The sequence below is a fragment of the Panicum virgatum genome, chromosome 3N (genome assembly GCF_016808335.1).
Source record: "Panicum virgatum strain AP13 chromosome 3N, P.virgatum_v5, whole genome shotgun sequence".
In the NCBI taxonomy this organism is placed as follows: Eukaryota; Viridiplantae; Streptophyta; class Magnoliopsida; order Poales; family Poaceae; genus Panicum; species Panicum virgatum.
In genome coordinates, this window is record NC_053147.1 from 69,435,623 (window position 1) to 69,454,441 (window position 18,819).

The following is an 18,819-nucleotide window of genomic DNA, read 5'->3' on the forward strand; positions in this document are numbered from 1 at the left end:
TTGACACACATGGCTGTAGCAGATCAGGCTAGTCATATTTGCATATAAATTGTTTGAATGGTACCAGGTACAAAAAAAAGAAGTACTCTACTATGCAAGTAGAGGCATTAGTAATTTCCTTCCTGGGCATGCAGTTGCTTCAAAGCTTGGTTTATTTCATGGTAGTTTTAGCCATAGATGCCGCCAAAAGTGCCATCTCAAAAACAAAATCAGATACGAATATGCAAAGCGAATGTATCAAGTCAAGCAGATGATGCTTATCTCCACGTCATGGGCTCATGGTACAGTCCAGTTCGGATTGGGCGTCTCGATTGGATGACCATCTCCTCCTAGTCCTATCTAGTAGTAGCACACAAGCACTTGCTCTGTCACACTACCAGCACAAAGCCAGCCATCTTCTACGAGTAGCATAACACTAGCTGTCGCCTGTCGGTGTCACTACTCAGGACGGTCCCCAGTCCAAAACTTGATGGCTCAAGAGTAGTCAGTCACAAAACATGCATGTGCTCAATTGACACTCCTACTAATCCAGTATCAACACCAATCCACTCAACTTGCTTTCGCCCAAACTTTGTGTGCAGTGCAGCCTCCCCAACCTTTACCTGCACTGCCACTGCCACTGCCACTCACCCGCCAGCCACTGCATCCAAAGGAATCCAAGAAGCAGCGGCCGGGGAAGAGCCACTGCCACTACTGCACTCCACTCCGGCCATGGCGCCAGCGGCCTTCGCGGCGCAGGTGCTGCGCGGGCGCTGGTTCATGGCGTACGGCTCCTTCCTCATCATGTCCGCCGCCGGCGCCACCTACATCTTCGCCATCTACTCCAAGGACATCAAGGCCACGCTGGGGTACTCGCAGGAGCAGCTCAACACCGTCGGCTTCTTCAAGGACGTCGGCGCCAACATCGGCATCCACGCCGGCCTCGTCGCCGAGGTCACCCCGCCCTGGCTCGTCCTCGCCGTCGGCGCCGCCATGAACCTCGGGGGCTACCTCATGCTCTACCTCTCCGTCACCGGCCGCGTCCGCCCCGCGCCGCCGCTCTGGCTCGTCTGCCTCTACATCGCCGTCGGCGCCAACTCGCAGGCCTTCGCCAACACCGGCGCGCTCGTCACCTGCGTCAAGAACTTCCCCGAGAGCCGCGGCGTTATGCTCGGCCTCCTCAAGGGCTTCGTCGGCCTCAGCGGCGCCATCTTCACCCAGCTCTACCTCGCCTTCTACGGCCCCGGCGGCGGCGGCGACACCAGGCCGCTCATCCTGCTCGTCGGCTGGCTCCCGGCCGCCGTCTCCGTCGCCTTCCTCGGCACCATCCGGATCATACGCGCGCCGCGCCCGCCCGCCGCGGCGCGCCGGGAGTACCGCGCCTTCTGCGCCTTCCTCTACGCGTCGCTGGCGCTCGCCGCCTACCTCCTGGTCGCCATCGTCCTCCAGAAGCGCTTCCGGTTCACCCGCGCCGAGTACGGCGTCAGCGCCGCCGTCGTGCTCACGATGCTCCTCCTCCCCTTCGGCATTGTTCTGCGCGAGGAGGCCGCGCTGTTCAAGCTCAACATGACGAACGCGCCCGAGGCGGCGCAAGCTGACGCGCCGGCTCCGCCCCCGGTGACCGCGGCCGCATCTGCGAAGCCGGCGACGACGGCGGGTGCGAGATTGCTGCTTGCCGCACTGAGGCCGCCGCCGCGCGGCGAGGACTACAGCATCCTGCAGGCGCTGGTGAGCGTGGACATGGCGCTGCTGTTCACGGCGACTGTGTTCGGCGTTGGCGGCACGCTGACGGCCATCGATAACATGGGCCAGATCGGCGAGTCGCTGGGGTACCCGCCGCGCAGCGTCGCCACCTTCGTCTCCCTCATCAGCATCTGGAACTACCTCGGCCGCGTCGCCGCCGGCTTCGCGTCGGAGGCGCTCCTGGCGCGCCACCGCATCCCGCGGCCGCTCCTGGTGGCGGGCGTGCTCCTGCTGGCGGTGCCGGGGCACCTGCTGATCGCGTTCGGCGTGCCGGGGTCGCTGTACGCGGCGTCGGTGGTGGTGGGGTTCTGCTTCGGCGCGGCGTACCCGATGATCCTGGCCATCATCTCCGAGCTCTTCGGCCTCAAGTACTACTCCACGCTCTACAACGTCGGCAACGTGGCCAGCCCCGTCGGCTCCTACATCCTCAACGTCCGCGTCGCCGGGAGGATGTACGACCGGGAGGCGGCGCGGCAGGGCGCCGTGGCGGCGGCGGCCGGCGGGAAGGGCGTCACCTGCGTCGGCACGCGCTGCTACAGGGAGTCGTTCCTGGTCGTGGCGGCGGTGACCGTGGGCGCGGCGGCGGTGACGCTGGCGCTGGCGTGGAGGACGCGGGCGTTCTACGCCGGGGACATCTACGCGAGGTTCAAGGAGGGAGGAGGGAGTGGCAATAATGGCGTCGGCGAGGGTGCGGTGGTGGAGTCCAAGGAGCAGCCGGAGGTGGACGGACGCCGGGGAGACCGCGCGTGATGGATGCAGATGCGCAACCAAGACAAGCTTGAGGAGGACACGACCACACTAATTTTTCACTACTCATTACAGCACACTCGACAGCATTACAGCAAGTAGAAATTTGTTTTTTTTAACAGAGAGCATGCTCAAGATTGGAATTTTCATGATCGTTGATTGTTGTTATCCGATTGGAAATTTGGAAGCTAACCGTGACATTTGTTTTGTACTATGCATTATTTTCTTGCCTATCCAGTTCCACAAGAAAAAATGTTTTTTTTTGTTAATGGTTGCCACATGTTTTTAATGGTTGCCACAGATCTGAGAGGTGCCGGGTAAGGCTATCTCCAACAGCGGAGACTCAAATCGGATACCAATTCTACAATTTGGGTCATCCACAAGAAAAAAATCACTCCTCAAAATTTTATCTTCTCCAACAGCCTACCCAAAATCCCCATTGCCCATTCCCTCTCTCTCCTCCCTCACGTTCGACGGTACCCCATCCATCTCTCCCTCTATACCCCGGCGCCGCCCCTCCCTCCCTCCCCGGATCCGGCGGCGGAAGCACCATGGTGACACGCGCGGCAGCACCTGCAGTGGCGGAGCTCACCCGACCCGTCCAAACTCGGCCGCCGCGGTCGCTGATGCGGGCCGCCGCCACCGCCGCCCCTTTGTTCTTCCTCCTCCCCTCCATGAATCAGACCGGCGGTCGAGGCTGCAGACGGAGCCATGTCGTGAGGGGAAGCAGAGCAGGGGGCGAGCCCGCGAGGGGCTGGCCGGCTGCGGCAAGGGTTCCGCTCCCGGCCGCGGAGGTGGTGCCGCCGGCCGTGTCTGCTCCGGCTCCGGTTCCTGCCGTGGCGTGCGCTGGGTGTGGCGGCGGGTGCGAACTCCTCGCTGCGGCTCCGGCTCCAGCTCCACCAGGCGCCGCCTCCGCAGCCCGCCTCTGCGCCGGCCGCCTTCCTTCGCCGCGGTGCCGAGTGCCGCCGCCGGCCGCCTTCCTTCGTCACGAGCCGTCGCGCGGCCGAACGCCGCCGTGGGTCGTCGCGTGGACGCGCCGGGGGAGAGGAACGCGAGAGAGGAATGCGTCGAGGAGAGAGAGGGACGCATTTTTGCGTCCTGCCTCGCTCGGTACCCAAAATGGGTGTCTTGTTTGCCTATTCGGTTGGAGAACGATTTCGATTGGCAAAAACACTGTGCGTGACCCAAAATACGTTTGGGTCGCGGTATGCGTCTGCTGTTGGAGACAGTCTAAGATTTTTGAATGCAATGAGCCACTGACTGACATTCTGTGGTCAGAATCAAATGGCAGAGACACACATGCTATTCCCACCCTATCCATAGACGACAAGCGTTTATTACCAATTTTTTTTTGGCAAAAATTTTTGACACCTTTTCCAACTATATTAAATATAAATTAATTATAAAACTAATTGCACTGATGGACTGGAAATTGTGAGATGAATCTATTAAGCCTAATTAATCTATCATTAGAGATTATTTACTGTAGCACGACATTGTCTAATCATTGTATAATTAGGTTCATTAGATTCGTCTTGCGATTTCACTCGGTGGTTATGGAATGGATTTTTTCAATTATACATATTTAATACTCCTAATTAGTAGTCAAATATTTGAAATTACTGTAGCACGTGAAAAATTTTGGGAACTAAACAGAACATCTCAACTAGCAAAACGTTTCAAATCGGATTCCAAGCTTTGAATTTACTTGCTCCGCTATCCTAAAATATAGGATATGTCCTTAGTTAAATTATTGTAAGTTTGGCTAAATTTGCAGAGAGAAGTATTAACATCTAACACTTCAAACAAGTTCATAATGATCCAATTAGGTTTGCTTGGTATCGTAGATATCATTCCTCTTTCTCCATCAGCTGAGAAGAAATAAAACAGTTTTACTTGTGACAAACTAAAATACTTTATATTTCAAGCCAGTGAGTATATTATTAAGCTTATATTGATTCGCATTGTTACTCTTGTGTTATCAAGGACAAGGAGAAAGTAGAACCTCCTATGCGAGTATAATTTGCAGCCAGCAATGCGACGAGCTGAGTCCCCTCTTTTCCAATAAGATGACCAACATTGGACGAATATTGGGCAAACACTAGAAATACAAATGATTTCATACAAAAACAAATATTATGGAGGTTACGAAACTGATATTGCAGTAAGGTGATAATGTGCGAACACTAGAATTTCAAATGAAATTGTACAAAAGTTCATTATAGGGGTGATGAAACTGGTATTGCAATAACATGGCCATTGTTAGAAAGATAATGTGCAAACACTAGAATTTCAAAAGGTAATCGTACAATAATTCATTATGGAGATGATGAAACTGATGTTGTGCAAGTGTAACCGCCATCAAAGGGCTCAAGTACTCGTGGTAGGACACGGGTCACGGGGAAAAGTGTGTAAGCTACGAATGCTGACTCACTTCATGTACAAGCATTGAACAAAACAAATAAATCTATTTTCACACGTGGGGCCTAGGATTAGCATCTGTCTATCTTATCCGGAAACAACCATTTCCCACTCCAAAAAAAAATATCACAACTACCAAAAGGTTTCATTTCCCGTTGACAAAAGAAAAACTCGATTCGAATTTCCAAACTTGGAACTCAGTATTCTTGAACATCATATTTAAATTTCAGACTCAAAACCCTTTTTTAATAACAAAAGGGACTCTAATTATCTCATCCTAACTAACTACAATGCTTGTCTCAAATTTCAATTCAAATGACAATGTATATATTGAAAGCTTTGAACTCCGTTTGTGGACTAAAAAAACATTTTCAGAGTTTGTGGATTTAAGTGACATAATTTATAAGTCGGTGGATCCAAAAATACATTTTTAGAGCTTGTGGACAATCTAAATAACGCCGACGGACCTCTAGTGCATTTTACTCGAAATGATACATCAAGTTGTGTGTTACAGAACATTAGAGTATGGATTTCAGGGTTCTGTACAGTGTGTGTTTAGATTTTTTTGGCATAAATTTTTGGAAGATAATCTTACTATTTCGGAGCACTAAATAAAGTTTATTTATAAAACTTTTTGCACGGATGGATTGTAAATCGCGAGACGAATCTAATGAGCATAATTAATCCATGATTAATTCATAATTAGTGGATGGTTACTATAGCATCATTTTTGCAAATCATGGATTAAGTAGGCTCATTAGATTCATCTCGCGATTTACAACCCATCCGTGCAAAAAAAATTTGCAAATAAATTTTATTTAGTACTTCATGCATGTGTCCAAATATTTGATGTAATATTTTTTTAGTGTAAAATTTTGGGATCTAAATAAGACCTCAGAGTGTCGAGAACACTTGTTCTATATGGGCGCGGTCCAATCTTACAACTGTTCCTTGGGTGGTCGTACCCTGTCTTCGCCATTGGCATCACCACTGCTCGTTCCCTCCTTGAACTTTGCGTAGATGTCTCCCGCGTAGAACTCCCTGGTCCCCCACGCCAGCGCCGCCGTCACCACCGCCGCGGCATCACCACTGCTCGTTCCCTCCTTGAACTTTGCGTAGATGTCTCCCGCGTAGAACTCCCTGGTCCCCCACGCCAGCGCCGCCGTCACCACCGCCGCGGCCCGCGGCGACGGTCACCGCCGTGATGACCAAGGACTCCTTGTAGCACCGGACGCCAATGCACGTGGTGACGCCCTTACCCTGCCGCGCCGCCTCCTGGTCGTACATGCGCCCGGCGACGCGGACGTTGAGGCTGTACGACCCCACGGGGCTCGCCGTGCCGCAGAAATTGTACAGCGTCGAGTAGTACTTGAGGCCGAACAGCTCCGACACGCTCGCCAGGATGAGCGGCTGCGCGGCGCCGAAGCAGAACCCGATCGCCACCGACGCTACGCTACGTACAGCGACCCCGGCACGCCGAACGCGATGAGGAGGTGCCCCGGCACGGTGAGCAGGAGCACGGCCGCCAGGATGAGCGGCCGCGGCAGGCGGTGGCGCGCCAGGAGGGCCTCGGAGGCGAAGCCAGCGGCGACGCGGCCGAGGTAGTTCCAGATGCTGACGAGGGACACGAACGTCGCGATGCTGCGCGGCGGGTACCCCCAGCGACTCGCCGATCTGGCCCATGTTGTCGATGGCCGTCAGCGTGCCGCCCAGGCCCAACACCGTCGCCGTGAACAGCAGCAGCATGTCCACGCTCACCAGCGCCTGCAGGATGGTGTAGTCCTCGCCGCGCGGCGGCGGCCTCAGCGCGGCAAGCAGCAATCTCGCACCCGCCGTCGTCGCGGGCTTCCAAGTGACCGGCGAAGGCTCCGGCACCGTCTTTGTGGCCGCCACAGTCGCCCTGGACGGCTCCGTGTAGTCCTCTGCTGCTTGCGCTTCAGGCGTGTTCTTCTTGAACAGAGCAGCCTCCTCGCGCAGGACGACGGCAAACGGCAGGAGGAGCATGGAGAGCACGACGGCGGCGCAGACTCCGTACTCAGCGCGGGTGAACCGGAAGCGCTTCTGCAGGATGATGGCGACCATGAGGAACGCGGCGAGCGCGAGCGACACGTACAGGAAGCCACAGAACGCGCGGTACTCCCGGCGCGCCGCCGCGGGCGGGCGTGGCGCGCGTATGATCCGGATGGTGCCGAGGAAGGCGACGGAGACGGCGGCCTGGAGCCAGCCGACGAGCAGGATAAGCGGCTTGGTGTCGCCGCCGCGGCCATAGAAGGCGAGGTAGAGCTGGGTGAAGATGGCGCCGCTGAGGCCGACGAAGCCCTTAAGGAGGCCGAGCATGACGCCGCGACTCTCGGGGAAGTTCTTGACGCAGGACGAGCGCGCCGGTGTTGGCGAAGGCCTGCGAGTTGGCGCCGACGGCGATGTAGAGGCAGACGAGCCAGAGCGGCGGCGCGGGGCGGACGCGGCCGGCGACGGAGAGGTAGAGCATGAGGTAGCCGCCGAGGTTCATGGCGGCGCCGACGGCGAGGACGAGCCAGGGCGGGGTGACCTCGGCGACGAGGCCAGCGTGGATGCCGATGTTGGCGCCGACGTCCTTGAAGAATCCGACGGTGTTGAGCTGCTCCTGCGAGTAGCCCAGCGTGGCCTTGATGTCCTTGGAGTAGATGGCGAAGATGTAGGTGGCGCCGGCGGCGGATATGATGAGGAAGGAGCCGTACGCCATGAACCAGCGCCCGCGCAGCACCTGCGCCGCGAACGCCGACGTGGCGGTCGCCATGGCCGGCTGCTGCTTGCTTGTCGCGAGCTGAGTGTGTGCTGTTCTGGATTACTAGTTCTGGATTACAGTAGTATATATAATAATTACTGGAAAGCAGTAGTTAGTTAAAAAGTTTGCGGGTCAAATACAATGCATGCTGTGATGTGAACTGGAGTACACTCCTGCATGCCTAGTTTTACTATACCGGAGCATGCATGCGTCTACCAGTGAGTTGGAAAGCTAAAAGAAAGATAAGATTGGACTTTAGACCAAGAAGTTGGCACTAGACATTTCCTTTTTTTTGTTTTACTTCTTAGCTAGGTGTAGTAGTAGTAGAATAAAATTTGAACTTGCAATCATATTTGTCACATTAAGCAAAACCTGTAACTTATGAACAGTCGACACAAAAATGGGTGTTCACCTTTTTTTTTGGGAGAGGTGCAACTTGAATATAAGTTTATGCTGCTAATAATTCTATTTCAAAAAGAATTATGATGCCAATAATTTGCTATAAGCTTAATCAATTGAAAAATGGTAAGATTACTAAGAAAACTCGACCGGAGGGGTACGACGGTTCCCGCCATATTTCATTAAGAGGAAGCGACTTTTGCTTCCCGGTCCAGAAAACTCGTCAAACCCTAGCTTCTCTGGCTATCGAGGGGGATTTTTTTAACCTTAGCCTGAAATTTGCTCCGACCAGGAGTCAAATTCAAGACCTGAGAAGTGCTACCGGAGCCATCTAACCAAGTTAGCTAGAGGCCTGAAACTAGTAACCAAGATTACTAGTTTTATAGGACTTGATTTTTAACTTGGTCATCTTGATGACAATCTCTCTTTTTTTTAAAAAAAATGCAGAACTGACTATGGCCAACTAGAGAGTAGATAACAAAATATCAGTACGTAGCTTATCAAGAGATCATCATTTCGTGCGGCTTGATTCCGGCAGCAGGGTCACGAGCAACGACAACTCTATATTTGAATGCATTCATGTGTGCTCAACAATAGAAAATAAAATGTAGGAAGAAGGAGCTGAGCACCACCTCCATGTTTTGCGGCTGAACGTGTCCCACAATTTTTTGAAAGAAAACGTGTCCCACAATTGAGATGAGAAAAGGACCTTCAATTATCGCCCTTGACTGATTTGACTATATTTTAGTGCTAATTGTCCAAACCAATGAACATTGTCATCCGGCAATAATTTAGTCTGTGGATCATCATGTATAGTAATTAATTGCCCAAGAAAATAAGGTCCAGCAGAATGGGTTAGAGCAACTCCAGTGGAGTGACTAAATGAGCTACCAGCATAATCAAGCAGATAAGCTGGAGACGTATTATTACAATTATTATGATGACTGACTATATATATCCATGGATAGGCGAGCTATCGATCAATTTCTGATCTATCCTGATGCCTCGACGGCGGCGGCCTGTCCCCGGCGGCGGCGGCAATCGTTGAGGATGTCGACGTAGAACTGGCAGCGGCTGATGTCGCTGCCGTTCTGGTTGATGCACTGCATACATATTGTTGACGACCAAAATTGGCAGTAACCTGAACAGACCGGTCTGACCGGTGTGTCCAGGCGGTCTGACCGGTAGGTCCGACCGGTCTAGGAGGAGTCCGAGTACAACTAGAGTTCTTAATAGATTTAGATCTGTAAACAGGATTTCTTGCGGGGTAAGTCTTCCCCACCCTATAAATATAAAGGGTCACGGCCGATTGAAGGAACAACCCAATCGAATCTATCAAAAACACATCTTTTATCTTTTTTATCTTTACCCTACTTTTCCAACCTCGACATGCTGTTCTTCTCTCGTCTCCATGGCGTTTGAGGACGCCCTAGCTGGCCTGCCGAGCCTAGGGCAACCCTACACGCGCTTGCCCAGACGGGGTCCCTCCTGGGCGAGCGTTCGTAGGATCGTCGCCGTTCTGCACGGCGACCGGTCTGACCGGTCCCTCTGACCGGTCTGACCGCTCCACGCAGGAGGTGCTACAAGGAGCTCCTCCTCGCGTCGCGCGACCTAGCGCGATCGTGTGTTGGCCCGTAAAAGGCGTCAACATATTTTGGCGACTCCGCTGAGGAACGAGAATCAGGCTATCATGGCTGATTTGTCAAACCCTAGCAATCCAGCATCATCTGAAGAATTACTCGAAGAGTATCGGCGAGAATACGACAAAGCAGTTGAAGGTCTACTTTTGTCTTGCTTTCGTATAACAGAGCATGGAGTCTTTAAGATAAAGGAGTTGCAGGCACCATCTACCATTGATGTATTAATGGAGATGCAATCTTCAGGTACTTTATCTGACATTCTATCTGGTTTTGTCAAGCATTTGATTGATAAGAAAGATAGTTCAGTTGCAATTCCTGTTATTTAAAAATCAGCTATTGAAAAGCCGACTAGTAATCCTTGCGAAATTTTGCATAATGTTACTAGTCAAGATACAATTCGGTTGTCCCAAGCCGAAATTGTTGAGCCAAATTTCCCTAACAAGAGCACAGAAACTAAGTTTAGTACTTCTACGCTCGGGGGGCAACAAAACATAGTCAAAGGTTCCGGTTGCACCGCAACCGGTCTGACCGGTTATCCGACCGGTCTAACCGGCTCGTCTAGGGTTTCACCAAATAATTCAAACCCTAAGATGGTTAAGCCCAAAAAACCCGAGATTGGTGTTTGGAAAACTGTTGAATCCAAAGGCCGTCACAAGCATCAAAAGGAAAAGCCGAAGCCCTTTCTTGGAGATCTTCCGACTAAATTCAAAAAACGAAATAATGATGCTAGTCGGCTAAAACATTCAAAACACTCAAGATCTACTCCAAGACAATAATTCCATGATCGGAATCGGCAGACAAATAATTTTCCTAATTCAGTGCCGTTTTCATCACATAGGTCGTATACACATATACCATACGGCATGCCTTGTTTTTATCCGTCATGGTATTTTAATTCCTATATGCCATCTCTTCCTACATATTTGTGCCCAAATTATATTACCTATAGGGAGCCGGCAATTAGTAAGCCACCACCTACAAATAATGGCCGTTTTGATCCAAAAAATCGGCCTGTGCAGAAAAAGAAACACATGGTGATCAAGCAAGTTTATCATGTCAAAAAAGATGGGCGATTGAATAAAAATTCAGATTTGACACAAGATAAAGAAAAGCCGACCGTTGAAGAAACATCGGCTAGTTCCGTTGCTCAGATTGTTCCCAATGGAGACCATACTTCAAACAATATAGTCGAATAATGTTCAAGTTCGGCTGGGGGCAAGATAAGAGCATCTATATCAGTTCTGACAGGACTGGTCTGACCGGTTTGTCAGACCGGTCTGACCGGTCTGAACCTGGAAAGTCTGGTGGTGCAAAAAATAGGATCAAGCCAACCTTTGAGGAGCTTCTGGATAAATACAAGAAGATATCTGTGCAAAAACAAAGCAATCAATTGGAAGGCAAACGAAAAAGGAGTTCTTCATCACCAAGATCAAGAAAGCATCAACGGTCATCGTATTGGTCTTCGTCATTCATCTCGTCGATGCATGTACCATGGTCTTCATATTCAGGTTTGTTTAATCCATGTTTTGGTCAAAATCCTTGGCTGCCATATTATGATTATCAGTTTTATACTTTACCAAGGAGCAATGATTTGTATAATCGGCCGCATTGGCCGTCTCAAGATTTTTGTTATTGAACATGCTAAGGAATGTAAAGCCGAAATAGTTTGCTGATCGTAAGCTAGAAATTGTTACATACTAGTTCTCTTAGTTCGGCTATTTTAGCATATTTAAATATAATGTGTGGCCGACGTATTGTTAATCGTCGCTCTTAGACAATTTTGGTCCAGAGAAGTGTTCTTTGGCACGCAAGCTTTGCCAAAGAATAGGGGGACATATGTTGACGACCAAAATTGGCAGTAACCTGAACAGACCGGTCTGACCGGTGTGTCCAGGCGGTCTGACCAGTCTAGGCGTTTGTAGACGGTCTGGCATGACCAACCGGTCTGACCGGTTTAGGAGGAGTCCGAGTACAATTAGAGTTATTAATAGATTTAGATCTGTAAACATGATTTCTTGCGGGGTAAGTCTTCCCCACCCTATAAATATAAAGGGTCACGGCCGATTGAAGGAACAACCCAATCGAATCTATCAAAAACACATCTTTTATCTTTTTTATCTTTACCCTACTTTTTCAACCTCTACATGCTGTTCTTCTCTCGTCTCCATGGAATTTGAGGACGCCCTAGCTGGCCTGCCGAGCCTAGGGCAACCCTACACGCGCTTGCCCCGACGGGGTCCCTCCCGGGCGAGTGTTCGTAGGATCGTCGCCGTTCTGCACGGCGACCGGTCTGACCAGTCCCTCTGACCGGTCTGACCGCTCCACGCAGGAGGTGCTGTAAGAAGCTGCTCCTCGCGTCGCGCGACCTAGCGCGATCGTGTGTTGGCCCGTAAAAGGCGTCAAAACACACACACACACAGATATATATATATATATATATGCCAACGATCAGCAGCAGTGAAGATATATATATGGTCATCATCATATATATAATTAAACACGTACATCTAGGAAGGCCTGTGCATGGATGTCGCACGGTCCTCCCGGCGCCGCCGCAGCGGCCTGCTGCTGAGTCGTCGTGTGCTCGATCTCGAACTTGCGAGGGCCGTGGACAGCATCAATGGCCCGGTGCGCCATGGCCGACCCGGCGCCCCACAGCAACCCGTCGGTGATGGCCGACGCCACGTGGCCCACGGCGGAGCCGACGACCCACCAGCGGCAGGGGCCGGAGCCGGAGCGCGGCCGCCGGTCTTACTGGGAGCGGGCGGCGGGGCCTTCTTGGCACGGGCAGCGGAATACGATGATATCGGCGTCCCCCTCCTCCTGCATGCAAATTAAACCAAACCAACCAATACATACATCGGGCACGGATTATATTAATTACTATACTGATGATGATCTAGTTAGAGAGAGAGGTTAGCTCAAGATGCATGTGTTCAGTGGCGGAGGCTGGAATCACCGGCAGAGGGCTACTTCCTCTTCTTCTCTCCCTTCTTCTTCTCCCTCCTCTCCTCTAATTTCCATGGAGCTCATGGGGGTAAGGGGGCTTGAGCCCCCCTTGCCCCCACGCTAAATCCGCCCCTGCATGTGTTGCGTATTAGCACCACCGTACCAGAGCTGCGACCGCCGCGCCCCATGTCGTCGGGCCGGCCGGCGATGTGTTGAATTGAAGAAGATGGGAAGAAGGATGAGATGGAGATGGACGACGATTGGATTAATTATATTGCCGGCCCTTTCCTTTTATACGTAACGTACGTCTTGATCTTCTTGTTGAGCAAGAAGCAATTCAAGCCGGCTAGGCTAGGCTATCCATCCATCCAATCCATGGAATGGATCACCCCTCCCCAATCGATCGATTCATTCATCCGATTTTCCCGGCGGCGGCTCAGGATCGGAGGACGACGTACCATGCATGCATGCAAATGCGTTCCTGGGCTAGCTGTTGGCCCAAGCAGCCCATTTTCAAATCCACTCGAGCTGCATGCATGCATGGTCCCAGAATGTGGTGGTGGGCCATCCTGATGCAGAGTTTTTTTTCCCTTTTTCTTTTGAGTAGTAAAGCCCTGAAGCAGAGACTGTCCATGCCTCTCTCCTCGTCTCGAGCGCACAACCCAACCAAAGCGAAAGGGCTGTCAAGCACTACTAATATCGGAAGATGAACCTTATCAAAGCATAAAAAAAATTATTGGAGGACGATCATTTGATGTATTCTAATCTTATTACTGCCGTCGAAGCTCCCACCACTAGCTATCACTATAGATTTTATTTATTTCTTCTGGAAACGAGCCACACACTCATGACATGCTCACCAAATACTTGCATGTGCCACCTTATCAGGTTCCCCTAGTACTAGGCTATTCTCACCAAAAACTGCTCATCCTTGCATCGTCTGTACATTCCATCTCCTCACCTCCTCCCTCTTGCTTCAACAAGATGTCTATTTCGCATTGCAATCAGAGTAGGCGGCTAACCTTACTCAGCTGTTGATCAGAAGAACATGACCACCAGAATATAAGGCAAAAGAAGCATCATCTCTATGTACAATATTAATGAAACATGCTCATTAGGTCGTTGGTTCTGTGCCAAGAACCACTTTCACCTGCGTTGATTGACTGAGCACCTAAAAAAAAACAGAATCTTCAGTTGTCCACCAACACTCCTACACGGTTCATCATCATGTATCTACAAAACTTGTGCTTCCCAACACACTCAAGCCTCATCCATCATGTTGCTCCAGCAGCTAGCTAGCAGTAGCAGTATACTACTTACTACTCAGCTCAGAGCTCCAGGTGCTGCTCGTAGCACAACTCACTCATGCAGGGAGACAGGATCTCCTCCTCCAGCATCTTCAGGACAGCGCTCATTGATGGCCGCTGCACGGGGTCAGCATCCGTGCACATTGCGGCGATGTCCAGAATGGCTTCCACGGCTTCCACCTCCACGTCTCCGCATCTCTCGTCAATGATGTCCTCGAGCCGGTGCTCCCCAGTTAGGGTGTTCAGCTGCAAAAATGGGCAGGTAGAATTTCTGTTTAGTTGGCAAAAAATTTTGGGCAAATTTTTTTTGTCAACTTTTGAAACACTAATTGGGAGTATTAAACATAGACTAATTATAAAATTAATTACATGGATGGATGGGAAATCGTGAGACGAATCTATTAAGTCGAATTAATCCGTCATTAGAGGTTGTTTACTGTAGCATAACATTGTTTAACTACTGCATAATTAGGTTCATTAGATTCGTCTCAAGATTTCACCTGGGGTTATGGAATGGGTTTTGTCAATTATTCATAGCACAACATTGTTTAACCACTGCATAATTAGGTTCATTAGATTCGTCTCAAGATTTCACCTGGGGTTATGGAATTGGTTTTGTCAATTATTCACATTTAATACTTCTAATTAGTGGTCAAACGTTTGAATTTACTGTAGCGCAGGAAAAATTTTGGGAACTAAACAGAAAGCCAGTCAGATGGCTTTTTGGTCGCGCCAACTAGAACCACAACCAGTAAACAGCAGTCCAGTACTTACCCAGCCAACAATGTTCAGTCCCTTCTTGATGAAGCATGCATCGGCTGGCCTCTTTCCAGTCACCAGCTCCAGCAAAAGCACTCCAAAGCTATACACATCTGATTTCTCAGTAGCATGCCCATTCTGCAAGTACTCTGTCACCCAAAGTCAAGGTAACCCGAATCAGTGCTGCTCAACAAGTTGGGAGATCCAACCTTTTCTATAATCTGTAACATGCAAATATAAATACAAACTTGCTTGTTTCACTGGTGGTCTTGTTACTTTAAGTTATCAGTGTACAGCTACAAGGTCCAGTTTATTTCAGTTGCATTTCTGTATTCCTATCTAGCAGTTTTTGTCATTGGAGTGCAGAATGGATTTTTTTATTATTATTATTTTGCATTACAAAACTATCTAAATTGCAGTGTCTGATTAGGAAGACAAGCACCTGGTGCTAGGTATCCAAAAGTGCCCGCCACAACAGTGGTGACATGGGCACCATTGTCCACAAGAAGCCTTGCAAGGCCAAAATCAGATACACGAGGCTCCAAGCTTCTATCCAGAAGGATATTACTGGCTTTGATATCCCGATGTACAATCCCAGGCGAGCAATCATGGTGCAGATACGCCAGACCTCGAGCCGAGCCTAGGGCGATCTTCATACGTGCGTTCCAGTTCAATGGCTGGTCCTCTTGTTCATCTCCTGCCATAGGTGACACAGCACGTAAGCAATCAGGCATCAAAAAATTGCCAAGAGATGTATGATGGCGGACATTCTTACCATGAAGGTAGCAATCCAAGCTTCCCAGCTCCACAAAATCATATATGAGTAGCTTCGCTGTGGGGAGCCGGCAGTATCCTCGCAGGTTGACAAGGTTTATGTGCCTGATGCTGCCCAAAATCTCTAGTTCCTTCTCGAATGTCCTGTCACGGCTTTCGCGGCTAAGGTCAATCCTCTTCACAGCAAATGATGTACCATCATCCATCACCATTTTGTACACTGTGCCGAAACCCCCACAGCCAACCACATCCTCTTCATCAAGCAGCTCCAACATTCTAATAATCTCACTTGTTGAATATGGAAGGTTCCACTGGTATGTCACAAGCTTTGCACCTAAATTACAACAAAACAAGTAAAATTACTTTTCTTGTAGTCAGTCTGGATAAAGTGTAGAACTGGTTAGTTAGTCATCACAATCGATATCTTTCTATTCTACTATCTCTCTTAAAGAGGCAAATGTAGGAAATGGTGTCACTTTCATTACCATCAGGAACAGTTTGCTTGTCCATCTTAACATAGTTCCCACCAATGCTCTTCTTCCTGGACAGCAAGCAAATCCAAAGAAATCCAAGTACGGCGATCAAGGCAAGAGCCAAGGTTGACATTGCACCAATGACAATGCCATTCAGAAAGTGCGATGTTTTATTGTTGTTGATAGGAGAAACACCTATTTGAAACAAAAATAAATGACAACATCAGCTAGTCCGACACATGCACCAATATTGAGGGAAAAAGAGTTTGACACTGATCAAATAGAAAGGGAAGACTTGCCAGCTGAAGAGAGTGGATCGGAGTGCGGCAGCACAGCAGGAAAGCCGAGTGTTCCACGGCAAGCTCTCTGGATGGGCAAGCCACAAAGCTCCAGATTTCCAACAAAACTGCATCACGTGAACAAATGCACAACAACATTAAATACAGGCATCCAACATTATTACAGGATGCACGCATGAAACAAGGGACAAAGGGTGATGGGACCAAAGCTTACGAGCTACTTTTGAAGGTTCCGAGGACACCCACATTTGGGATCTCTCCTGAGAAGAAATTAGTGGACAGGTTCCTGGAGATGGTAAAATATTGCAGCTCTCTCAGATTTACTTTTACATGAGCATTTTGTTTTCCAACAAGGGGGCGTGATGAATACACAGAAAACTTACAGAAAGCGAAGGTGTGTGAGGCTTCCAATAGACGCCGGAATTGTACCCCTCAACAGGTTGCTTGACAGGTCCCTGCAGTTTCATTTCAGCACATTATTAGCTCAACAGAAGACTGTAAAAGCACAAGCAGTCGATGAAAGATGGTAGCTTGAGGAGCATACAAGATTGTGAGGTGCACAAGCTCGCCAATCTCTGAAGGGATACCTCCTTGCAGGTAGTTAGCTCTCAGGTAACTGAACATAATATACAGCAAGAGAAGGGTTCAGTCAGTTGACAGCCTAACAAGTTAGCTGAACAAATCGACGAAACTAAACTGCTAATTAGGAGTAGTAGCTGCTAAAATCATACTAGTTGTAGCTTACATTGCCCTAAGCTCCGTGCAGTTCTTGATCTCTGCAGGGATTGGGCCGTGCAAGCTGTTCTGGTGCAGAGCTCTGAAAAGGGAAAGGTGCGCCCATCCATCCACATCCACAGGAAGTATAAATACATGCACAAGCACAAGCAGAAAGAGAAAAGGACAGTGCAGTTAGTATTGGTGCTTTTCTATAATATGGTATGCTTTAGTATATTTTTTTGCTGTAGCTTTAGATCTATGCTTTTCTTCATAGCTGTAAAAAAAATGTACTAATGCATACCATATTATATGTCTACTGTGTATATCTACTCATTTGGAGTCTAACACAATTGGATTTTCTATTTTATGATTTTTCTGTGATTTACTATAATTTTTCAAAACTGCTTTAGGGGGTAATTTGACCGGTTTTGAAAAGTTCAGGGGGTGATATAGACCGTTTCATATGTTGTGGGGTTGTGTAATCCACCTCCCATAGTTGAGGGGTTGATATAGACTTTTTCCAACCCAGAAGAAGAGAAGTAAAAACATTTGGTCCTAAAAATGGTGAAGAAAATCTTACAGTCTCTGCAGCTTGTCGAGCCTCCCGATGCTGGGTGAAATGATGCCCCCGAGCTGCATGTATGGGAGGTTTCTGCATCCAACCCAAAAGAAGACACAAATTATTAACTGTCTACTAATCAGATGGAGTGGTAGAATGAGGAGGGCATCGTTAGTCGAGCCATCATCACACATTTGACACTTCATTCAAATAATAATAACAGAGCCAAAAAAAAGAAAATGGGGAGGGCAAGAAGAAGGAACAATAGCAAGAAGAGATGCAGATCAGGCGACGGGAACGCACATGGATTGGACCCTGAGGTCGGGGAGGGAGCAGGAGATTCCCTCCCAGCCGCAGGGGTTGGGGTCGGAGGGCCTCCAGCTGGTGAGGCGCTGGGCGGTGGCGTTGAAGGCCAGCTTGAGCTCGAGCAGGACCTCGCCTGCAATGAAGCAAGCAAGCAAGAAGGGGATGAGAAAGAAGGCACGCAGCAGGCACTGTGCCACGGATTTTGCAATGCAGATCAATACCGTCCGGGGTGAGTGCTACGGTGGGCGCGGAGCAGAGGAGGGCGGCCAGCATGAGCATGGTGATGGCGGCGGCGCGCAGGCCCGCCATGGGGCGGCTTCTCTCCTTGTTCCTCCTCCTGCTGCTGCTTCCAATCTTGTCCATGGTGGAGGGGAGAGAAGAAGGGGTTCTTGGCTTTTCTCCGAAGGCTGGGAGGTTTTGAAGCGAGTGCAGTGGAGTGGTGTGTGGGAGAAGAGTGAGCGAGAGGACTGCAGAGAGGGGCTTTAATTACGCTGCTGCGCCATTGTCCGGGCTCTGACGCAAAAGAAAAAGGCTGCCCGGACGTGCTTCCCGTGACATGGGCCACTGAGTGGTGGAACCCATCGTGTGTAGACCCAGCTGTCAGTCATGGGGTCCGCGTACATGGGCCCTGTGTAACGGTGTCGGAGACCCAACCCAACCCAAGAACTGCTGCAATCGGTAGGGAAAAGCGAGGGCTACGTGGTTGGATTTTAAACCGAATAATAAATCGAAATCCTTGACTACTCGCCCCGTCCGTAAGTACCAGCAACCCTCCAAATCAGCTAGTTTTCATAGAATTAAACAGACTATTATCAGCTAGTTTTCATAGAATTAAACAGACTATTATGTAAGCAAAAAATTGATGTGACAAAAAAATTAACGAGGAGAGAAGGAAAATTTTGAAAAAACCATGTCTCATGCAAGAAACTATATCTGCACGAAAACCAAAATCAAATGAACAGAAGATTGGAGAAAGAAAATAG

General features: G+C 49.6%; 3 protein-coding genes and 1 pseudogene across 3 annotated transcripts; 1 reads left to right on the top strand and 3 right to left on the bottom strand.

The window, feature by feature from the left end:
• The first annotated feature begins 382 nt into the window (after positions 1 to 382).
• On the top strand, positions 383 to 2,702 carry LOC120667149 (protein NUCLEAR FUSION DEFECTIVE 4-like). The gene has a single exon (XM_039947195.1). It carries the CDS (start codon positions 502 to 504, stop codon positions 2,470 to 2,472), a length of 1,971 nt encoding a protein of 656 aa, XP_039803129.1. The 5' UTR covers positions 383 to 501; the 3' UTR covers positions 2,473 to 2,702.
• Positions 2,703 to 5,797: 3,095 nt separating this feature from the next.
• On the bottom strand, positions 5,798 to 7,683 carry LOC120663989 (annotated as a pseudogene).
• A 1,362-nt stretch (positions 7,684 to 9,045) lies between these two features.
• LOC120668088 (coiled-coil-helix-coiled-coil-helix domain-containing protein 2-like) lies at positions 9,046 to 13,595 on the bottom strand. The gene is made up of 4 exons (XM_039948033.1): positions 13,558 to 13,595; positions 12,436 to 12,516; positions 12,199 to 12,397; positions 9,046 to 9,156 (listed from the first exon to the last, which is right to left on the bottom strand). The coding sequence occupies exons 1-4, from the start codon at positions 13,593 to 13,595 to the stop codon at positions 9,046 to 9,048; spliced, it is 429 nt and encodes a 142-aa protein (XP_039803967.1).
• An 81-nt stretch (positions 13,596 to 13,676) lies between these two features.
• Positions 13,677 to 18,297, bottom strand: LOC120667150 (LRR receptor-like serine/threonine-protein kinase FEI 1). The gene is made up of 13 exons (XM_039947197.1): positions 18,058 to 18,297; positions 17,834 to 17,969; positions 17,552 to 17,623; positions 17,000 to 17,071; positions 16,799 to 16,870; positions 16,638 to 16,709; positions 16,469 to 16,540; positions 16,255 to 16,361; positions 15,968 to 16,150; positions 15,484 to 15,816; positions 15,151 to 15,405; positions 14,724 to 14,857; positions 13,677 to 14,195 (listed from the first exon to the last, which is right to left on the bottom strand). Exons 1-13 carry the CDS (start codon positions 18,197 to 18,199, stop codon positions 13,971 to 13,973), a joined length of 1,875 nt encoding a protein of 624 aa, XP_039803131.1. The 5' UTR covers positions 18,200 to 18,297; the 3' UTR covers positions 13,677 to 13,970.
• Positions 18,298 to 18,819: the final 522 nt, after the last annotated feature.

Bases quoted from the DNA above. Each gene is read 5' to 3' on its own strand.
- LOC120667149 (XM_039947195.1), top strand. From the start codon at position 502: ATGTGCTCAATTGACACTCCTACTAATCCAGTATCAACACCAATCCAC.
- LOC120668088 (XM_039948033.1), bottom strand. From the start codon at position 13,595: ATGGAATGTACAGACGATGCAAGGATGAGCAGTTTTTG. The intron at 12,398-12,435 runs CCGCGCTCCGGC...CTGGTGGGTCGT, and splicing joins GCTCCCAGTAAGACCGGCGG to CGGCTCCGCCGTGGGCCACG. The intron at 9,157-12,198 runs GTACGTGTTTAA...ATATGTATGCAG, and splicing joins ATGCACAGGCCTTCCTAGAT to TGCATCAACCAGAACGGCAG.
- LOC120667150 (XM_039947197.1), bottom strand. From the start codon at position 18,199: ATGGACAAGATTGGAAGCAGCAGCAGGAGGAGGAACAAGGAGAGAAGC. The intron at 17,072-17,551 runs GTAAGATTTTCT...TTCCCTTTTCAG, and splicing joins CTCGACAAGCTGCAGAGACT to AGCTCTGCACCAGAACAGCT. The intron at 16,710-16,798 runs GTATGCTCCTCA...ATGAAACTGCAG, and splicing joins CTTGTGCACCTCACAATCTT to GGACCTGTCAAGCAACCTGT.